The sequence below is a fragment of the Numida meleagris genome, chromosome 12, assembly GCF_002078875.1.
Source record: "Numida meleagris isolate 19003 breed g44 Domestic line chromosome 12, NumMel1.0, whole genome shotgun sequence".
Taxonomy (NCBI): Eukaryota; Metazoa; Chordata; class Aves; order Galliformes; family Numididae; genus Numida; species Numida meleagris.
Window position 1 is genome coordinate 2157477 of NC_034420.1, and position 22560 is coordinate 2180036.

Consider the following 22560-nt stretch of genomic DNA (forward strand, 5'->3'; position numbering starts at 1 on the left):
ATTGACTGACGGAATTTGAAAAGTAATCCAAAGCTTGAATTAACGATTGGAGGGAAAACTGAGGAATGATAAGTAGCAAATGTGAATTCTTCCCGTAGGACGCTATTTGCATTTTAGGTCAAAAGTCCATGCAGCCACAAAGTGTCATTTACTGCAAGGCAGGACAGGCTGTGATTTGGCGAATGAGGCTCCCTTGCCTCTCTGAAGGTTTATTAGTGCCGATGTCGTGCCAAACACATTTTAGGAACATAATGTCACTTCTGAAATCATTGGATTCGAAAATAAGAGGACATTTAGAGATCTGAAATGAAGTTCTTGGAAAGAGGTCTCTCCCTCCACTGCGAAGCCAAATATTTAATAAGGTTTCATTTCTCAAGAGGTGGTCCAGCAATGCTGAATGTCTCCAAGTCCCACGCTGGATTGCCAAGCTTCTGTAGGATTTTTTTTTTTTTAGAGGAAAACCGATTTGGGGGCATATCTTAGGAAACGGAATCTGGGTTTGCAAGACTTGTTTATAGAGAGAACTTCTTTGCTGCAAGGTGTGCTGTGACTGGGTACAGCCCCGAAGCGCTGTGTGAAGGTCAGCTGTTTGGAGTGGGTTGTGTTAATGGGCAGCATGCCAAGATGGGAAGCTTAATACTGCTGATTGCAGAACCCCGAGTCCCTGGATTTTTTCCATATTATTTGTGAAGCCCGGCCAACTGTTTGGTTTTCCCTGCAGAACTAGCACAAGTATCCATGTGATGAGTTGAGAAGAGTGTTTCATAAATGTTCCCCTTATCTTCAAGATCACGGCAAGTGCCCTCATCTCGATTCTGTGGAAACTTAGGTCCACCTATTTCAGAGGAGAATTAAAATGTGATTTTCCTTCACATTTTCAGACTTCAGCTGCTTGAAAGGCACATCTTAACATGAAACTGGCCCACAGAATGAGGTGAGACCGAGTGCTCGTGGTGCATGGCATAGACCTCAACTCTCATAACTGAGAGGGGCAGAAAACTGCTTTCGGGTCTCCATGCTGCGAGGCAGATCCTCAGCTGGGCTTTGTTCATCCCCTTTGCCTGCACCACAGCTGCTTTCCACAAATGAGCAGCCAAAGCTGCCATTTTCTTCTGGAGGTTTGAAAGAGGGATTTTGTGTTCCTGTTTGAGTATTTCAAATGCCCTGGTGCTCTGGTAGGGGCTGATAAGTACCTGTTTAAATAAAACTATATTTTTATGGCATTGTGTGTAAAGTTTCAAATGGGAACTGAAAGATGCAACAATTTTGTTTTTCATCATCACTGCACTTTGTCAGGTGTGTGCACAGCAGCTGTGTGTCATCAGAGTACTTCGGAGCAGCTCTCTGCTTCCATTGATGTTAGCTTCCATTGATGTTAGCTCCCGTTTTTAACACTTGCTCTCCAGCTCTGGAAGAGGTGGATTTGTTGTGCAGTTGCAACAGTACTTTTTCCTCTCACTTGGGCAGCAGGAGTCCATTTAAAGTCAGTTTATTTTGATATTGCATCTGTAACCTGAAAGCTTGGCACTTTACTGTGTCTTCTAAGTGCACTATATGTTGTTGATGGAAGTTGGAGGTGAGGGGGAACATTAAAGAGAAAACCAGCAAGAGCCATCTGTGGGTGGTACCTTGGTCATTGCTGCTTGCAGGTGCAGAGGTCGAAAGGATTCTCTTTGTCAGAGGCTGCCTTGGATCTCTTGGGATTTCATGCTTCGTGGCTACCTGTGCAGAGGTGCCTGATAGAGCAGACAGACCTTTTGGGAAAATGCAACTGCTTTGCTCATCTCCGTCCTCTTGTTACATGTCCTACTGATTAGGAGATGAGAAGGTTCCTGTGTTTGTTCCCTCCCTGGGAGAACACCCCACCCACACGGGTCAGATCCCAGAGTCTCACACAGCAGCCTGCTGCTTGGCAGCCTCCCTGGGCAGGGTGCTGGGACACAGTGCCATTACACCTCATTCCATTCTGGGAGCAGTCTGTTATTGCCTGCCTCTGCACTCTTCTGTTCCTCTCAGCACGTCAGTCACTGCCACCATCCAGGGCAGCAGGAGTCCTAATATTAAATTACTGTTCTTCAGGTCTAAAACTTCAGTTTGTCTTCCCCTCTTTTTTCTTTTTTTTTTTTTACCTGATTTGCTTAAGGCGTCCCTGGTGCGTAACATCACTTTGCCACTCTGAGAGATCATCGTCTTTTCTTTACACTTTATAAGATAGTCTTAATTATCCTGTCTGCTTTTTCCCAGGGTGACGTCCTATATTCCTTTTGTGTTGTTGGCCTTTAATGCAGTTTCTGCAAGTCGTCTTCTCTTCCTCTGTAACAAGTGAGCCTATTCCGCTGTCTATATCTGTCTCATTCAACATCTGATCAGTTCTCTCTGTGGCTTTAAAAAGGGTTCTGCAAAGCTGCAGTGAGACTTGGGAACAGTTTTACTTAGTGGACCATTGAGCAGCTTCCAATATATGTATTGGGTTGGTTGCATGCAGGAAGACAACACTTCATCAATTTATATTGTTCACATTTGAGTCTTATCTGAGCAGCTGTAAATGATAGGAATTTAATTTTTAGGTCTAAATTCTGCCAAAAAAACATGATTTAATTGTAATGCTTGCTAGGAAAACTTCCCATTCCTTTTTCTGTCGAGTTGTTTATATTTTTTGACTCCACCATTTATGGCTTTTCTTCTGGTCTTGGAGTTCATACTAAAAGTGATACTTTACCCCAGACTAGTCGGAAAGCCCATGTAATATTTGGACTTGCAGTGACTCAGTGGTACACTCATAGCTGTTTGTCCTCACTTTAATTTCAGTGTTCTTCACAAGGTAACAGCACAGCCTGAGTGTGCTGTGTTCTCACAAGTCAAATCAGAAGCCCAGTTACTGAAAGTGTATGTTAATGGGGTTATAATCAATCACTGTTTGTTTGTCAGTGTTGCTTCTGTGATTGTTTATGAAGACGGGTTTTATTCTCACTTGGGTATTCAGGTAAATACACAAGCCCGGCCTTTACTTAGGATCCCTTTCTTGCATTTAATTACCATGTCACTGTTTATTTCGCCTCCCTGTGTAGGCTTTGCAATTGGAAAGCTTTGTCATGTGTTGCTGTGAGTTGCCCCTGTGTGGTCTGAAATGCTGTGCTTTGTGCTGCTGCAGTAAGGACAGGACAGGCAGCACTCTGCAGGTTGCTCCTGAGGAGCAGTTTAAGCCTCCTGGGCAGCATGCATCACGTAGACTTTCCTCACAAGCCTCTTACAGAGACTGTAGAAGCTGCTTGGCTTTTGCCAGCCAACAGCAGATTGGAAACCCAGCAGTGAAATTGGGACTGCCATCAGGATCTTTGAGGTCATCGTCCTTGTTCAGCGGTTTGGTGCTTTTCTTTAATTTCCTGATGGTCGTAGCATCTTGAGGGAGTCTGAAGAGGAAATTCCTCAGAAATGCAAGGAGCCTGGTGCCATGGCCAGTCCATCATTCCATCTTTGCTTATCAAACCTTTGAACTTCGTAAGGAACGAGATACTCAGCTCTCTTCACCGTGATGACACAGGATCAATTCTAAATGTGCGTGAAGAACAAGGGTTTGGGGCTTCAGCTGCACTTGCTGTAAATGCCCGGTGCCTCAGAGAATCCCTATTTATGGTTCAAGTATGTAGGTTCCTTTTCCTGCTGCTTTTGTGCTGAAAATTGTCTTTTCTCAGGGAACGATCTCCTTGGTTTGGGGGGTAAAGATAAACCCACTTTGGAATAATATTCACAAGGATAAAAATCCCATTTTTAGCCAAGGAACTGAACACAGTGTACATCATCAAACATGGGGAAAAAAAAAAAAAAGCCCTGCTCTTAACAGATTATCCTTAACATCTAAAGTGTAGTAAATGTTCCAACTGGTAGTCTGGATGGATTGCATCTTTTTTTACTGTCCTTGTACCAGTGAACTTGCCTTGGCGTGGTTCAGACTTGGCGATAGCTCTGTATCTTGGGCTTCTCTGGGAGTTTTTCTCTCAAGGTGCCTTTTTCTGTCCAGTTCCACAGTTCTTCAGCTGCTCACTGGCTCTCCACATGGCAGATGCCTTGTCTTCATGTTTGTTCCGTATCCCTTGTGTCCGGATTTTGTTGGTTGTGTAGCACACTTGCTGCCATTGCCCTAAGTGAGCATTAGTGAAGTGTGTGAAACTGTCTGCTGTGCCTGTGAACCAAGGAGACAGTGTTCTGCACTGCTTGCTTTTAGCTGTGAAGCCCATGTTCAGGGGCTGTTACCTTGGAGACTTGCTACAGAAAACGCAGTAGAGCGCTGCATGAATTGGTGTTAGGTTGGTTGCTGTAAGCATGCAAATAAATGGAGTCTCTCAGTGTTGGCTCCATGATGCTTGTAACAGTCCATAAAACAGAGCAGTTTCTTCCTCTCTGCTTGTACGCCCATGCATACCTACCCAACGTGTACGTAGTGTATTGAGATATCTCCTGGAAGGAGCTGCAGCTGAAAACCTCTTCACTGCGCTGTTCGGTAACAACCAGAAATCTCCTACAGCAAAAAGCTTTTATGTGGTTGCCAGTATTGTATTAAACATGTTCCTTTTCAGAGGGTCCTCCAGGTTGCCCACCCACTCAGCTGTATTTAGTCATCTAAAATAATGTTATTTCTCTATACGTACACATCTGTTTTCACTCTGTTGCTAATTTAAATGCTGCTGTATATTCTCTGTGTATTGTGGCTCCTTTCCCAGCGCACTGAAAATTTACGCAGTGTAAGGGGATTTTACAAGTTCTCAAAAAACAAGAAGTATTTTCCCACAGTAGCCACACCGTATAACGTACAAATGAAATGATATCGACTCGCAGAATTAAAATGTACACCTGCATGTGACTTACTGCTTTATGGTGCCTTCATGTAGATGTAAATAATACCTTAGTTTCTTTTATCTGACGCCAGCGTTTTCTGGTGGTAAGCTTATTATGTCGCTTCCTACAGTGAGCTACTAAGAGTTAAGCCAACGCTAGTCCCAAAATGTTTGGTCAGCATACTCCTACTGACTGCTGTTCAGATTAGAAAACTGCTGGAGACGACTGTTTTGTGGTGCTCTTAACGTATGCTGTAGCTATTGGTAATGGCTGTCACAGGAGCCTGAGGTGTGGAGGTGCTGGGATGGTGTTGCAGTGCTGGTGGTTAGGGTAATCCAGCACGTGGTACATAAAACTGCTAATTTCTGACCTTTCCAAGAACGTTCCTTTAGGGAAACTCCCTTAGGCGACTTCTTAGAACTGAATGTCTGAACGTATACAGTTTCTGAAGCTATTTAAATTGGATGACTTGAATCTGGGATACATTATCTCCAGCGTATTCAGTGTTAGTTACTGCATTTTTAAATATCTTGCCTTCAGATCTTTAGTTATAACGGTTCGTGCTATTAGTGTCTTGAATTCTCTGCTGTTTCCAAGGGTAGTCTATCAGCTCTGTAACAGGGAACGAATTAATGAGTTGCAGTTCTGCCCTCCAAGCACAGACAATAAATCTTCAGATGAAGCTTGAGGGCCCTTCCTTCCTGACACCTCCAACCCATGCTGAGGAAGTAGCAAGGTGAGCAGTCTGCTACCTTCAGAGGAGGAGCCCAAATGGAGCCTGCACCAGATCTGAACAACCTGAGCCCAGTTCAGTGGCCAGAAAAGCTGATCCCGAGCTGGCAGATGGCTTGCTATCTTAATTTCATTAGCTTCCCCAACAAATTGGAAGAGAATGAGAGGGGATGGATAACCTGTCAGCATGCTCTTCCAGGAGCTTCCCTTAGTACTTATAATTCAGGCAAATTCCCACGTTACATCAGGTTTGTGTTATAATTGTGGATAATTCTCTCCAAGTTGCATAATGGCCGACAATTGAAGGATAAATGCATGGAAAAGCAAGTGATACACTGGTTTCTGCTAAAATGGGCATATTTTCCTGGAATTGAGAGATCGTAGTTGCACTGTACTTTTGTCTTTAATTATCATTTTAGTGGTTTTCTGATCTTGAGGAGAGGAAGAACTGCACGGAGCAGCAGAAGTGCCTGATACTGCTTTAGAGTTAGGATTTGGTTATACATGTTTTTTCCAAACTAACTGACAGTTGATCAGCTTCACCCCAGGATTCCATGCAGCATTGTGGAGGGCATCAGGGAAGCAGTCAAAGATGTGGGCTGTTGTGGTGCCTGTGCTGGAAGATGGAAAGCATTCCAGCCTCCCGGGTACTGCAGGTGTTGTCCCAGAGTTGTGCACAGACCTGACCAAAATCCCCTATCTCACATGTCTTTGAAGCCAACATTGGTCTTTTCACAAGTAGGAAAGCTGATCACAGGATGGAAATAATTCTTGTTCTGCTATGGAATAGTTTGCCTCCTTTTAAGGTGTCACGTCTCTTACCTGAAAGGAGGATGGGAAAAAAAAAAAAGTAAGTTTTAGCTGTTCTTCAGATTGTTTGAATTTTATATTCCTTGTTCAGTTTTATTTTCTTCATGCTTTAAGGTGCTTAGCAGAAGTTTCCATATCTCAAAATCCCTAGGGGGCATGACAGCTAGCATGGGGAATGGGTGGGCAGGGCCAGGGCAGGCCCAGCTATCTGTATGTTAGTTACTCGGTGGTGCTGAGCGCACACCATACAAGTTCTTCGCTGCTACTATCAGGTGACTGTGCAAATACAAGGGGAAACTGAATCGTTTTGAAATGCATCTTTGTGATGGTTCCTCTGAATGTTCTCATGAGGGCTGCTTGACTATGATTTTCAGCACTGAACACTGCTTTTGTTGTGACAAAATACGAAGGTCCAAGTCCATGGTGTTTTAAATATTTTTCTGGGTGGGTGGGAGCGATGCATTTATATTTTGTCCACCCAGCATTTAAAGATGAACTTTGTAACGGTGGGAAAGATTTGCTGTGCATCTGTTGGAGTCATCGTGCTGGAGCATGCAGCCTCATGCCTAACTCTCGATTGTTTCATCTCCTGATAGACTATAGAATCTAACTGGCGATGCGGGCGACATAACTTGCAGAGGATTCAGTGCCGCTCTGAGAATAGCAAAGGTGTCTACTGTTTACAGTATGATGATGAAAAGATAATCAGTGGCCTACGAGATAACTCCATTAAGGTAAACGCTTTTTCGGTCTTTTCCCTGTATGTAGATGGTAGTTCTGCTATTGAGGGAGAGCTGCTTGTTTCCTTGTTGAGTTCTCTTGTCTCTTCTTCCAACAGTGCTTCTCTCTTCAGGGTTTATGAGGACTGGATGCCTTCTGCAGCCCTGTTAAGTCTTTGCCTGTGTTTTACTCTAGGAACTTTGCAGACAGGAAATCAGTACTACTGGCTACAAAGAAACTTGTGAAATCAGAGTTACCTACACGAAAGAGGACTGTGCAGTACTTACTGTCAGCTGTGTCTCTGTCATTCCAAATCGTTCGCTTTCATGAAAATAAGCTGCTTTCCTGCAAGCTGTCCCTGAGCACCATGGCATTTCTTTTTGTAAAATAAGCATTTGTCTTTTCATGATCATTGGTTGTTTCACTGTTATGCCAAAAACTTGCATTCAGGAGACTCACCAACTTAAAAGGGAGGACAAGAGTCACTGTCTGGACAGGCAGCCTAGCCAAGGATTCTTGCTGCTGCGTCCAGATTTCTTCCTTTCTTCTTAGTAGCAGCAGTATTCAAGTTTCTTGAACCCATGTTCTTGATCTTGGCGAGCCATTTATATTTTTTATTTTTGACAGATTTGGGACAAAACAAGCTTGGAATGCTTGAAAGTATTAACAGGACATACTGGCTCAGTTCTTTGTCTGCAGTATGATGAAAGGGTCATTGTAACTGGATCTTCAGATTCTACAGTGAGGTGAGTGTTAAGTTTTTTGGGGAAAAAAGTGGAAAAAAAACACCAATGTGAATATTGGGGTTGAGAGTATTTGTAATAATCTCAGAATGTCAGAAAACATCCCTCATGTGAGTGTGATCCCATTATTCCAAAAATAAGGTATTTGCACTTGGCAAAGCATCACATTCAGTCATTTTTTTCCCAGGCTGTCTCATGCTTTGTAGTGTTAAGCATTGTGAAGGCACGTGAGCTATGTCATTCAAAGCACAACATGAAGTAGAATGGCTGGTGCCCTGCTTACATGGCGATTACCCCATTTAGGTTTTCTTATATCACCTTTTGACATACTTTATGTCAAGTACTTTATGTCAGTACTGTACAATCCTTTCTTTTAGTAGTGGTCCCAACTCAGGCTTTTCCTGGCCTAACTGCTCACCGCTGCTAGTTACTGCTTGTGACTGAGAAGTGAACCAGGTTACTTCCCCAGTTCCTACCTTTCTGCCCTTCTGTAGCCTGAAGAGGTGGTGGCAAACCAGTGATCTCTTTTGAAGATGGTAGCGGAGCTGTGTGTGTTTGCACTATATAATGTACATATTTCCTTCATTTGGGATAAAATTCTTTTCTTTTGCAGAGTTTGGGATGTAAATACAGGTGAAGTTCTGAACACGTTGATTCATCACAATGAAGCAGTGCTTCATTTGAGGTTCAGTAATGGCTTAATGGTGACATGCTCAAAGGACAGATCCATTGCTGTCTGGGATATGGCATCACCTACTGACATCACCCTGCGCCGTGTCTTGGTTGGCCATCGTGCTGCTGTTAACGTGGTAGACTTCGATGACAAGTATATTGTGTCGGCGTCAGGTGACAGGACCATTAAAGTAAGTTGGCAGAGCTCTCCTGTGGGTCTGAATGCCTACCAAGCCAGAAAAGCTTTTGAAAGTTACAATTCAAATCCGAGTAGCCAAGGCTTTTGTAAACACTTCTGTGCCTTTCTCCTTACCATTCAGCTAGCTGCTTCCTCATGCTAGCTGTTAATGTCGTCTTTCATATAACGAGGCTTGTAACATTTTTGTGGTTACTGCTGTACAGCTCCAAAAAAGTAAAGCCCACTCGTCATTTGAACTCTAATCTCAAGATTGGTTTGTTTGTTAAATGTGGCACATGTTGTGCCTTTTTCCAAATGTCTTTTTTTCTTATTTCAATTGGCAGTCCTGTTCCAGACATGAAATTTATCAGCAGTTGCCTTTCCATACCACACCTTCCCAGCTAAACCAGACTTTGCTCTGTTTAAAGAATTAAAATGCTGTATTTGAAAACTATCAAAGAAAATTTGAGTTACCCGGAGTGTATTAATATAACAGAAGCGTTTCCACCCTTCCTTCTCTAGAACCAGAGCTACCCTAGACTGTGCCAAAAAGCTCTTGGCTCTTTCATGACCAAATATCTGCCAAAGAACCCACTGCACTTTTTTTGGAAAATGAGCTACTTTACATGAATCCTTTGCATTACAACTTCAATAGCAGTTCATTAAAAATGGACAAATTTGATCAAGATACTTTAATGTTAAAGAATAAACAGCCACCAAAGTTTAATAGGCCGTGGCTTTGGTCTTCTCTTAGAAACAGATTGTTGGCAATTTATTTGGTAAAAAATACAGCTTATTTTTGTATACGAGGGAACTTCCTCTTTTTTAAAGAATTACTAACTTACCAAGATTCAAGTGTCATCAGCCTTTTGAGGTTGTTTGGAACAGTGTCTACCACTTGAAAATATTTTATATATACTCTCCTCCTTGACCTCCAGCCTCCTGGTCTTTCTCATCGACACGATGCACAATAGCAGAGCCAACAGCTCTTGTCATTGCTAGGCTCTGTGATGCCATCTTGCACTAACGCCACATATTTCCTCTTTGCCTGCAAAAATACCATCCAAGTTTTCATTCTGCTGTCCAGCAAAAGTCAGCCTCAGACTTCTGCTTATAAGTTAGTAACAGCTTCTGCTGGAAGTCAAAAGCCTTTATTGAGCATGATTCTCAGAGTAACATTCTTCTCATGTTTTGCAGGTCTGGAGTACAAGTACGTGCGAGTTTGTTCGTACTCTAAATGGGCACAAGCGTGGCATTGCATGCCTGCAGTACAGGGATCGACTAGTTGTCAGTGGATCTTCTGACAATACCATTAGGTGGGTGCCAGCAGGCTGTTGGTATGTGCCTGTGTACATTTGCACGTGATAGTGGGATTTCCCTCGACCTTTGCTGCTGCCCCACTCGTGCAAACCATCTTCAGTATGTCTTGCCATTGAAGCAGATGCTGTGTAACTGGAACTATATTCAGTGTGAGAGTTGATATATCACATCCACGGGAAAAAGTGAGACTCAGGTTCAGACGAAGGGAAACAAAACTGTCTATTCCTGTAGTTTATGGCCTTGTTTTCTGCTTGAGAGATGGAGACTGGTCACTGGTTTTCATGCTTTTTGAACCTCTGGTAATCACTGATTTAGGCAGAATGGAAAAGAAAAGTATGTTAAGGTTTCTTAAAATAATTTAGCAAGTATACAGCCTTTACTTATATTTAATATTGAATGTCTAGATAAGTTTTTATGTTCTGCAGCTGCAACGCAGTTTTCTCTGAATTATGTATAAGGAACATCTCCAAGTTCTACCAGCTGCTCTTTTTAGCAAACAGGTATTTTCCACAGAAAGCCATTCAGCAGCATGCTTAAATCGCTGTGTGTAAGGCTGAGGGATAGCACTGGACCTGAAGTGCTCAGACTTTCTTCTGTTCTTTTAAGGCTATGGGACATTGAATGTGGTGCCTGTTTAAGAGTATTAGAAGGCCATGAAGAACTGGTCCGATGCATCAGGTTCGACAACAAGAGGATTGTTAGTGGAGCCTATGATGGGTATGTTTTTGAGAGCAATTTCAAAAAGTTCTGCCTTTCTTAACAAAATGTTCTGAGAGCCTTTGGGCCTTGTTTGCAGGATAAAGGGTCTCTTCTGATTTGGCTAATGGACCACTATTTAAGTGGCTTCTGCTTGAGCATTTCAGCATAGCAGCCTGCAGTTTTAAGTAGACAAGAAACTGCTTTTCTGGTGCACTTCTGAGTACACCTACTTTGTTTCATCGCATGTTTGACTTCTTACAGAAAATAAACTTTTGTTTGGCTGCAGTGACAGTTGGTCTAAAAAAGTACATTTTTTTGTGTCTTCCCTCAGGAATCACTCCTTTCCAGGTCCATGTACTCCGGGTAGTTTTTGCTTTCTTTTAAATTTTTGTTTGTTTGTTTGAAGACAGATAGATATTTATTGTGAGGGCAGATATATCTTGTAGGGCTCTCAGAACTGTTCAGTGGCTATTTCTCTTGGGTTAAAGGCAGGAGCCCCACCATTCCACCATCAGCACTTCTGATTTGCTCTGCCTTGCAAGTAGTATCTTCACTGTTGAATATTCAGGACAACATATGTTCACGTCCAAATTCTCCAGTTCTTTCTTTGTATGAATTGTACTTCAAGTGAATAGAGCTATTGAAAACAATTCTTGAACTGTGTTTGTCTCTTTTGGGCTTATCGTCTCTCTGGGGTTGGCAGTCCCTGCTTAATTCCTGTTGGATCTTTGCACTTCATCAGTAGTGCTGTGGGCTTTTGAGTTATTCTGCAGTTCCAGACTGGCTTGTATATACAAATGTAGTTTATTTGACTTGAGTATAAACAATTCACTTGGTCCAAGTCACTAAGACATCACTGTATTTGTAAAAAGAAATACACAACTCTCTGTGTTTTATGAGATTGAGCTTTAGAAATTTAGTGAAGATAAATTACAACGTTTTGCTTGATTCTGTTAAATTAGCTGAAGTGAAGATCTGGAATTCTGTCCGTTGCTTTCAGATGTTTATGTGCTTGCACTTGAAACAATAGTTATAACCTTCTTATCTTACTTTATAGCAAAATTAAAGTGTGGGACTTGCAAGCTGCTCTTGACCCTCGTGCCCCAGCAAGTACATTATGCTTGCGTACGTTAGTGGTATGTATAATTAATTTACTAATTTGAGGTTATTTGAGATCTTTTATTTGAAAGTGAGAGGCGTTTTATTCCCTTGCCTTAGGATAGCTGAGAAATTCAGGGTGTTCTCTGTGAAGCCTAGGCTATTTCTTATGCTAAAAATGAAGTAAAATGTACATATCATCAATGATTTGAACCTGAAGTTAAAAAGTTAAGACATTCTCAGATACTCTAAAAAATAAATCGTGACATTATGTCAAATCATTTTAGTCACTGATGTGGTTCCCTAATACCGTTGTTACACTGGCTTTGAATTTCCTCTTATTAAAGGGAATGGTGGGGTTGAAATTCTGTCTTCCTCAACCTTTCTCCTAACCAGTTTGAAAGGAAGAGATGTGCAAAGAGAATGGAGGATAAGTGGGAAGAATTCCAGAGGAACTCTCATTGCCTCAGAGGACTGTCAGAGTTGAGGCTGTTGCTTAGGCTGTATTTTTTCTTGTATTCAATACAGGACAGTAAATGGTTCATGACAGTAAACTGAAATTTCATGCACGCTTTTTTTTTTTTTTAATTTACTTAAGGAATCAATCAGACATTTGTCCAAACTAGTAGCAACCCAATGTACTGTCTGCATATGATGGCAGCTGGCTTATTCAGCCTGTGCTTGGCCTTTCCGACACTATGGAAGTGCTTACGTTCCTAGAAACAATTCTGTTTTTTCTTCTTTTGAATAATCTTTGTGTGAAGATGAGATTTAACTATTCTTTTAATCCATACGTGTATTTAGTTTTACTGGAAAAAGTTGCTGCTTTCTGCTCTGTGAGTATACTGTAGCTCAGCTTACAGTTTGGAGATCAGTTTGACAGCTTCAGTTAGTTCGCTAGCAAAGGTCTCATACTCCTCTTAAATTTATTAGCAAATGGGTAAGCAGGGTAAAGAGGAAAGTCTTTTCTGGGCCTCCTAGTGCCATTCTGAGGTTTCTTGGAAGAGCTGATGGAGCTTGTACTCCTACACCTCCTTTCCTTACAGCAGCATTTGGAGATGCTCTGTCTTTACTAATGAGTGAGCCATGCTGATCCTTGTGGCAGCGTGTCCTAGATGAGGCCATGATGTGGTGTGTTAGTGCTATATAAAACTGGGTTAGCGGCAGTGTTGAATGCAAAATGTTATGTAAGAAAAGGAGCCCCTGATGTAGGCTGTTAGTGCCAGCCAGTCTTCTTGGTCGATGCTTCCTGATTGATAGATTGTGTTAGTCTTCAATAATCTCAGTCTCAACACGTGCAGCGGGCCCCTGCAGGGGAGAGTCAGGCTTTATGAGTACTTTACTTGAAAGCTACGTGTTTTGCTGAACAAAGCTTATATATGAAAACTGCTTTTCGTGAAACTCAAGTGTGATTATAACTAAGGGCTTCTTAAGCAGTGCACCAAAATGTTAATACACCATTCTGCGTCCAGATACGTGTGAGCACAGATGTAATGCAATGTTATCCTCTTCTTGGCCTGCTAACTGATGTCCATTACTCACAGGAACATTCAGGACGTGTCTTTAGGCTCCAGTTTGATGAGTTTCAGATTATTAGTAGTTCCCATGACGATACAATTCTGATTTGGGATTTCTTAAACGTGCCACCCAGTGCCCCGAATGAGACTCGCTCTCCATCTAGAACATACACTTACATCTCCAGATAACAGTCTGCACTTTACTACCCTTAGAAGGTAAGTCTTTGTCTCTTCACATATAACAAGTTCATAAATTTATCACTTCACCTGCAAGTGGGATTACTCAAAACATTGAACTGTTGTTTTCCTTAAGAAAATAGAAATTTCTTACGCCACTTCTTGCATTACTTAGACTGCATGGTCGTGCTTCAGCTTTCAAAACTTGCCGTGTTTAATATCTTATGCCTATGTCTTCTATAATCACTCCTGTTTATAATTGGATACTTAAGGTATAATATGGAAAGTTGTTGGGTATTTGCAGTGTTCTTGGAGGTGGAGGGAGATTTGGTGTATTGTACAGGTATTGCAAATGTCCTGTGAATTCAGAATCTTATAGAGCTTTTGAGGCATCTCAAGATGAATTCTTTGTAACGAGCATCTTAATGTGTTCCTAGTAAACTGAAAGTACATACCATCTGTGGACAAATGCTCATCAGAAACGAGCAATTCTATGGTGACCATAAGCATCTGGGTAGACTTTCAGGACTAAAAATTACGTTGTGTTAGGCAATGTGACAAAGCTGTCAAACAGAGCACATGAACTTAGCCTATTTTGTTTCAATTTTTCTGCAAGTCAGCTTCCTGTAGTTCTTCAAGCACGGTGGGTAAAAGCTCCGCTGTAGATCAGTTTGTTACAACAGTGGTTTCTTATGTCATCTACGTTGCTGCCAACAGTTGCACTTCACACTATAAATAGCTGTGAATGCTGGGACTTGGAAATGTAGAAATTGCCTTAGCAAACAGCAATTGCCCCTTCCTCCAGTGCCCTGTCTTTGCCCATGCTGATACCGGGTGCTTTCAAGGAAGTGGAAACACCACAACAAAAGGAATTAGGAGTAATATTGCCTGCACTGAAAGGATTTATGTAAAGTAGATAGTTAGGAGTTGGCTTAAACATTGTGGGTCTTTGTGTAAGCCTGGATTTTCATTATCTATCTGTATGTGTTTATTCCTGCTGCAGTAATGATTTCCTCTGACTCTTTTCCATTCCTTCTGTAGGATCTCTCCTTCTGGCTAGGAAACATCTTTCCATGTGAAGAAACACTTGGCTTCTTTGAGATAGTTTCTTAAAAATTGCTTTCCTGTGACCTGTACGCATCCCCCAGGAAAGTGTTGGCTACTGTTCCTGCTGAGTGAACACCTACTTACTTTGAGGAAAGCCATGATGATGTCCTCTCTGGATAGACATCACATCCAGTGGCTCGTTAGGTTCCGCAGAGCATCAAGGTCAAAAGCTGGGCATTGCTAGACTGAGTTTCATAACCTGTAATTATTTAATATAATTAGGCCCATGACTAAGGAAGAAGGCTTATGCTATGATGCAGAGTTAGTGCACAGAATCAGCAGTTAATGGAGCTTGCTTATTTTCTTTAAAATGAAAGGAAATATATATACATCCAGCTCCCCTAGGACTTGGGTGAAGAAGTACATTTAAATCAACTCATTGCTCGTATGAACTTCAATTCTGCCCTGCTAGAATGTTAGGGAATCACTAGCATTCCCTGCAATATTTCATGCATATGTCCTTATCCTCCCTTTCTAAATTAAAACTCAGAAATCTGAGCATACTTCTTAGTGTCCAAAGAGCTATTGTGGTATTGAATAAACACATTAGCAGCTCATTTAAGAGCTCTGAAGAAATTGTGACATTAAGAACATTGCTGCAAGGGTAACTTAGTAAAATTCACTGGCTTCTTTATTCTTTGTGCAGTGGAAGGCCAACAGAAATTTGAAAGCAAGTGTGACGATTTAACATTTGTGTTGGGTGGAGAAGTAGTTACATACGACGTTTTCCTGGGAGATAAATTGTGAAACTGTTCAAAACAGCAAGGTCCTCCCACACTGCTTCCCTGTCACTTCCACTTCAAAACTGTGTGGCACAGCTGTATTCTTGTTGTGGAAAGCTTGGTGCCATCACTGATGGTCGTGTCCCCAGGGACTTTGTCTTACTCTAGAGACAGAGATGCTCCCATTGGCTGCTGTGCAACATGGGACAATACCTAGATGAGCTTTTGCTGTGGAAACTCCAGGGCTTGTTGAAGCTGAATGGTTACTAGTTTTGATTCATGGCAAAGCTATACATAGTTTGTCTTAAGCACAATTAGAATATGTTGGTGTCTTACTTTCTTTCCTGCCACATGTGGCCCACAAGATGTGCTGTCATGGAGATTTGTCAGTGAAATATGAAGAGCCTTTGGCAGTGTGTTCTTCCTTTCAAATTCTGCACACTTGACAATTTTGAGCAGCTTATGTCTGACTTGTCCCGTGATGTAGGACTTAAAAGACTCAGGGATATGATCCCGTGAATTGTTAGTGCTGATAATGACAGTCCCTTAATGATGTTTCCTGTACAGGAGGGATGCTGTGATGTCATTTTTGACAAGTTTGTCTGAAATTAGAATCCACAAAACATAAATCTACATGCAATTATGGTCAAACAGCTAATATTTCATTATGACATTTAATGAAACAGTTTTATATGCTTTCAAACATTATAGTTTTCTGTATTTTGAAACAGCCCCGCGCCCTTGGTTTTTTACAAGGCTCACAATGTTATGCCTTTTCAAAGGGGATCATTTTTGACAGTCCTGGCAGTTGGCTGTGAGAGTTTTATTGCCTTCTGTTGAATTCCTGTTGTTTATTGTAACATGATAAAAATTGTTACCATATGATAGTCTAATATTCTTATATTAAGCACTAGGTCTTGGGCTAGGGGGAAGGGAAGCCATTGGTTAACATCTAAAGATGTTTTAACCTTTCATGGGAGTTTCATATCAGAACAGGGTGGTTTACCATAGTCCACAAAAGTGATTTTGGAAAGTGGCAAGTAAAACTGAAATTCGGATTTAATTATGCCAAGAATTTACACAGTCTGCAAGCTTCTAAGAGTCACGTGACCGGATGAGGGAAACAAATTATAAAGCTACTTGATGTGTTGTCTGTTTCCTTAAAATCCCTGTACTAGAAGTGAAGCTTGTATCCTGAGCAAAGCTTGCTCCTCTGCAGCATGAGGGTGAGGAAAGTTCAGCTGTAAGTCCCTCTTTCAGTAAAGTGTTCAGCATTTAGCAAGATGTGCAGGTGGTTCACCTTTTAGTTCCTCTGCAGGTAAGAAATAAATTCTATGAATTGCTATGATTTGTATTCTATGAATCCTATGAATTGCTCTGCCCAAGAAATAAGGCCATTGGGAATCCTGCTCTTCAGATGAGTTCAGAGCATATTCTGCAGCAAAGGCAGCATCCCATGGAGGTGCATCCATCCTTGCAGGAAGGACTCCTAACACAGTGAATTATTTAAAGCTGAGTACCTCCTTAACATGTTAAGCGTTGTGCTTCTCACAGGTGTTTTGCTGTTGGCAGCCTGGAGTGCCAAAGATGGTGTGTGCTCAACCTTCTCCGTATGCCTCCAAACGGTGCTTTGTGACTTGCATGTTCTGTGAGTTCAGCTTGTCTTTTGTCTCTTTCAGGGTTTCACAGTCTTGAACTACTGGATTTTGGCTACTACATGCCTGAAGATGTCGATCGACAGCTAAAGTCAGAATTGGTTCTAGATGCTGTGTAGATGCAAAGCAGCACAATTCTATATCTAAATTTCTTAATCTTTCCTGCTCTCAGTGGTTCGTCTTTGAATTTACTACAAATTCACTGACTTCGAGTAGATGAATTTCAGAAGCCTACCCTTCCCTGCAATGAGAAATCCAAAGCTTCACATGTATATTGTCCGTAGAACCTGAACTCAGATGGCTTGTTTTTCAGAAATAAATCAGACGTCAAGAAAGGACTTGGCTTAATTTATATTGCTTTGCACTTTTGTCTGACTTTAAAGAAAAAACATTCTCCAATGAAATTTGGGTGCCAAACACATACCCAGAATGTACAGAGCTTTGCTTTCAAAGTCATCATTGTCCTTTAGACTTTGCTCTTATGACAGATTCAGAGCCTGTTTTGTTTGATAGGAGTGTACGTTGGACTCTTAGAAATATTTCTGAATTGCTCAGTAATATTTTTGGATTACAGTTTACTTGTTTCTGCACCAATAATTTCTTTTAAATTAAAGATTACCTGTAATTCAGGCTAGGTTATCTAAACTAGTTGTATAGCACTGTCTTTTCCTTTTAACTGTGCTCTGTACGACAGCCGTCCTGCGCTTCCTAATGTTTGGTATAGTAAAACCTTTCTGTGTGTGCTTGCCTCATTTCAAATACTGTATAAGCATGTAGATATAATGTACATAACAGTGTAACCTCCAGGTGCTAGGAGTCAGGATTTCCTGACACTACACACTAAGGCAAAATGTGGTAGCACTTGGCAGCAGGATGTTCTAACTACTGGCACTGTAGGGGTTAATATGAATTACCTAGAAATTTTCTCTGCGAAAGGAGGTTTTCAGTATTCATTAGGATTTTTTTAATGGGAACTACATATTTTAAAATGTAATTTCTAAACTTTTTAAAAATTAAAAAAAAAAAAAATGTTTAATTTATGTTCCGTATCTTATATTTTGTGCCGCAGTATTTACAGTTGTCTTTCTTTTAACACCAGTAGGTTCTCACCGATGCCTGCTGACGTCCTTGTTCAGCGTTAGTTTGGCTGCTCAGTGGAGAAGGTGCCATGGGCCAAAGTGAAATTAATTTATGTTTGGTTTGTAACACTTCCTCACGGTGGAGCAGAGGTCCCTTCAGGGCCGTGCTCTGATGGCCGTGCTGGTTTCCCTAGCTGTAGCTCTCAGCTGTAACCATAACGCAGCGTCCCGGTCATGGTTTCTCTTTGTTAGCATGCTTTTATTTGGAAATCTCAGTCGTTTCTTTTTATGTTGTCGTAGCCTCCCCTCTAATTTATGTGGTCACATGAACGCTACTGCATTGCTCTTATGTCGGAGTAAGACGCGGACAGATGCAAACTTGAATATTTTATCTTTGTTAGCCATGTGTGGCTGTGCCTGTCGGTGGCTTTTCTTCAGTGCTTCAGTCAAACTCGGCGTGAAATGCGCCTGTTTTCCTGGGGAAGATCCGTGTTGGCACAGAAATGTATTGCCATCCCCTCCATCGCTGTATGTCGGGTATGCTTGTCCTCTGTGGCAGCACTGTCCTGGGTTTGAGTTTTTCCCTTCTACAATCAGAAAGGCTGAGGGGTGTGAGGTTGCCGAGGGGCTGACCCCGGGGCATCCCCCGGCTGCGGTTACGTGTATCAGTTCTGTGTGATCGGTTCAGAGGAAGCGCGCATCGAGGCATTGCTGAACCGTTACAGAAGTGCAGCTTAAGGTTTTCTCCTCTTCACATGGAGAGAGGTGTTGGGATCAGTGCTGAACTCCCACTCACGTGTTACTGCGGCAGTATTTACTTCATCAAGGTGACCCAACGTGATGAAGTACAGAAGATGTAAAGCACGCTCCCAAGCGTCCATGAGATCCCTTTTTGGTAAGCTTGGCAGCAGTGTATGAAAGCATCCTGCTTTCCCCTTCTCGTCCAATAGCTTTAATAGCAAATTGTTGAAAAAGAAAATCTGTTGCAGCCCTGAAGGGGAAAAAAAAAAGGGGGGGGGGGTATTTGTTTTGGAAGAATGGAATTCTTTTTTAAATGCATGTGTAAGATTTAAATTCCTGTTTTTTCCCGGGGAGATAATGGTATTTGAACCCGCGGTCTGAACTTCTTTGTGCTTCGTGTAACATAGCGGTGGACTTCTGTGATTGGCACCCAAGGACCTCGACTCCTGGGATTCATGGCAGTGATCCTGGCTGCACTCTGGACTTTGATTTGCTAACAAAATGGAGCAACTGTACATTACTGCTATATTAATGTTTCAAAGCACTGGGATAGTCTAATTCTAACTTGTAATTATGTTTGCCAATTCCCTGTTTGGAAAGTTGGTGTATGAACAGCTTATTGGAACTGTTAAATTGTACAGATATCGTTCATGATCTAAAGCTTTGTACTGTGGAATGTGCTTAATAAAAAAAAAAAAGTTTGAACTTAATTTGTCAAATAAATGGATCAATAATGTCATCTAAGTAACGCTGGTATTATGCATTAGTTTAATGCAAGGACACGGTGAAATCTTGGAGAAACTTGGCTGCTTTGCTGCAGCACTTGCATTCCATGCATCAGCAGAAGCATGACGAGAGGAATTTTCTTGTTATTTATCAGGAATGCAGATGGACTTGTTAAAATGTGACCCGTCTCCTTGGCTGCTTTGCAGTCTGTGTTGGTGCTGAGCCCTGTGCACGGGGGGTCTCCTGATGCTAGCCCTCTCTTGAAGGCTGCTTTGCTTGGGTTTTGTTTTGCTAACGTGCAGTGCCTAGGTTGAAGAAGCCCTTCGAAGCTCTTGTGTAAGGCAACCACAGTTGTTTAAAGGGCTGTGTTCTGTGCCCTCAGTCAGATAATAACGTGAGGACGGTTGGTGTTCCCCCCGTCCCCTGGTGTTCTGTCAGTTCTCTTTGTGAGTAAACTTTGCTTTTAAATAGTTGGAGAAATGGTTGCTGCAGCTGCTGGGTAATGCTTTGTTCCTGAACGTTGCATTAGCAAACTCAGCGTTCTGAATTTATGGTGTATGCAGCTTTCATTCTTCTGACATTGGATAACTTTTGAAGAAACTTTGTTTCTGTTGGGACGAGCTGTGCTTCAGTGAGAGGGAAACGAATCTTGGTGTGTTGGAAGCGCACTGCAAAAAGTGAAGCCTCATTGAACTATTTAAAGCCGTTGTGAAGGACTTGCTGAACGTCATTATCCAAATGAGCCTTAAAAGCTCTGAGATGCACCTACAAATACCTGCAGTATAAACTGCCAGGTCAGGCTTAATGATCCATCTCAGCGGGGTGGGCTCTGGTTTTTTGCATTTGTGCTCAGACCAGTCATCTGTTAACTCCCACTGGAAAGCTTCATGCTGAAAGCGCTGGACATGCCTCTGCTGGGTGCTCACCATCATCCTTGCATGGTGTGGAGTCCTCCCTTGGCTCCTTGTCCTTACCAAAGGCTGGGAGTGGTACGCTGTGCCACGTGGGATGTGATTTGTACACTGCTGTCCAACGTCCTGTGAGCATCGGGCAAGCAGAGCCAATCTGGCCATGGTTAAGGATGGACGGGCTATTGAGCATTCTCAGCTTTCAATAGCTGTGGCTATTACATTTACAGTGGAATTGTTTCTCACCCTGCTCGTTGCCTTGCTGTGTTACAGCCGCACGTGGTTTTGCTGTGTGCTGTTACACGATGCTCTCAGGGGGACGGGGAGGCTGTTGTCAGCCCTAAGTGCTGGTGCCGTGCTGGTGGGGAAGGGTTTGTGCTTAGAAATGGGGCAGTGGGTGCGAGCATCATGTCCTGCAGTGCCCTGAATTCGTGGGGCAGCTGTGGTTCTGTCCTTGTAAGCTGGCCGGCTGTGCTGCTGCCCTGATTGTGCTGTGTGTTCTCTGGAGCAGCTCTAGGTGTGCTTGATTCAGCACAGCCATGAGCATGGTTTGTGAAGAGGATACTGGAGAGGCAGAGTGCTGAGCAGGCCTCAGGTAAATAATTTGTAGTTGTTTTTTTTTTAAAGCACATCTAAAGATGGGCTTCACTGGGCTGTGCTGGTGCGCTGCTCACAAAACTGCTGCTTGTCAGTGGATCTGTTGGCTCTTATGATCCTATCTGTCACCGTGAGGAGCTGATTACTGTGCTGCAGCTACGAGTAGCTGCCATTACATGTCAGTGTATGCAGGAGGGTTACTCAGCTTTTTCAGTGCGTCAGCACTGAGATAACAGCTTCACTGCAAACTCAGTGCCTGGAGAAGGGCTCCTGTTAGATCAGCTCAGCTCAGCCAGGGCTGGCTCTCAGGGTCGGAGCTCTGCTGATGCCCGCTTTCGTTGGGTGCAAATGTGCCCGAGTCAAATTAATCAGAGAAAACCTGGTTTGATGACGTGGTGGGAGCCTGAGCAGCGAGGTGAGTGTGGCTGGGCTGAGCGCCGGGGCTCGGTGTTACAAACTGCCCAGAGCTTTCTGCTTGGCAGGTGTGGAGCTGAGCGCTCCAGGCCCAAGTTTTGTGTTTGGAGTCGCTGAATCTCCTGTGCTGCAGCGTGTGTTTCCTCCGCAGATGTCTGCTCTTCTTTTACCTCTGCTGCTCACCATGTCCAGAAGGGTTTTTTTTTTTTTTTTTTTCTGCCTCTGAGCAGCTGTGAGATGCAGAAATCCAAGTGGGAAGCGTGAGCAGGACGGCCTGGGCTTTGGGAGGGTGGTGGTCACCCACTGGGAAATCTTGCGAAGATGGAATCACTGGAAGGGAACAGCGTGTGCAGAGAGCGCTTGCATGCAAGGGAACACCTTGCTTTCCTGCCCTGCATAACTCTGGTTGTATTTCTGGAGAACCTGATTGTGCCAGATCTCCTGCTGTGGGTCAGCACCTACCAGGGATGGCAGCAATTAAAGCTAATGAGTTTCAGGTGTTTGCTCTTTCCTGGATCAGCGGTGGAGGCTGCGCAACGCTGCCCTGCAGCACGTGCTGGGCAGACACCAAACCGCTCTGCTGGTCTGGAGCTGGGAGCCCCTTCCTAACAGAGCAGGAGTTGCTGATCAGCCAGGAGGTGTCCCTTGAAAGGCTTGCCCTGTTACAAATAACCATTTTTGAAACATCAATCTAGTGGACTGAATTAAAGAAGCATCTGGAGTGGGGTTTTTTTGGCCTTTCTTTCCAAAGCTTTGTAGCAAATTGTGCAAACACGCCTGCAGGAAGCATTACAAAACCTTCCTATGTCCAAAGAATTAGCAGATGTTATCCCTCTACTTTTTCAGGGAGCAGGGATGAGCCTGCTTGCTCGTGGGGCTGGAACTGACCTGAGGAAAGCAAAGTGACTGGGGTCAGCGTGGAGCAGATTACCTTCAGTGTGCAGAGGTGAGCTCCCCTCAGTGCAGGTGCACTGCACTTCCCAGCCAGGTTTTTACAGCTGTTATTCTCACTTGTTGCTCTTTCTGAGCTCTCACGTTCATGGGTTTACTGGTTTAAGCCTACACTCCGGATGGAGGGCTGCAGCTTTCAGAGTCGAGTGGTTTGTGTGGGT

At 42.9% G+C, this 22560-nt stretch overlaps 1 protein-coding gene across 2 annotated transcripts in view; it reads left to right on the forward strand.

Moving 5' to 3' along the window:
- Positions 1 to 19513, forward strand: part of FBXW11 (F-box and WD repeat domain containing 11) — a 59056-nt gene extending 39543 nt beyond the window's left edge. For both annotated transcript variants that reach the window (XM_021410224.1, XM_021410223.1), the window contains exons 6-13: positions 6972 to 7109; positions 7723 to 7841; positions 8452 to 8701; positions 9886 to 10004; positions 10615 to 10725; positions 11765 to 11843; positions 13350 to 13538; positions 17008 to 19513. In XM_021410224.1, the coding sequence (XP_021265899.1) occupies positions 6972 to 7109; positions 7723 to 7841; positions 8452 to 8701; positions 9886 to 10004; positions 10615 to 10725; positions 11765 to 11843; positions 13350 to 13511 (978 nt within the window). In that variant the 3' untranslated portion in view covers positions 13512 to 13538; positions 17008 to 19513. The remainder of the gene's footprint in view (positions 1 to 6971; positions 7110 to 7722; positions 7842 to 8451; positions 8702 to 9885; positions 10005 to 10614; positions 10726 to 11764; positions 11844 to 13349; positions 13539 to 17007) is intronic.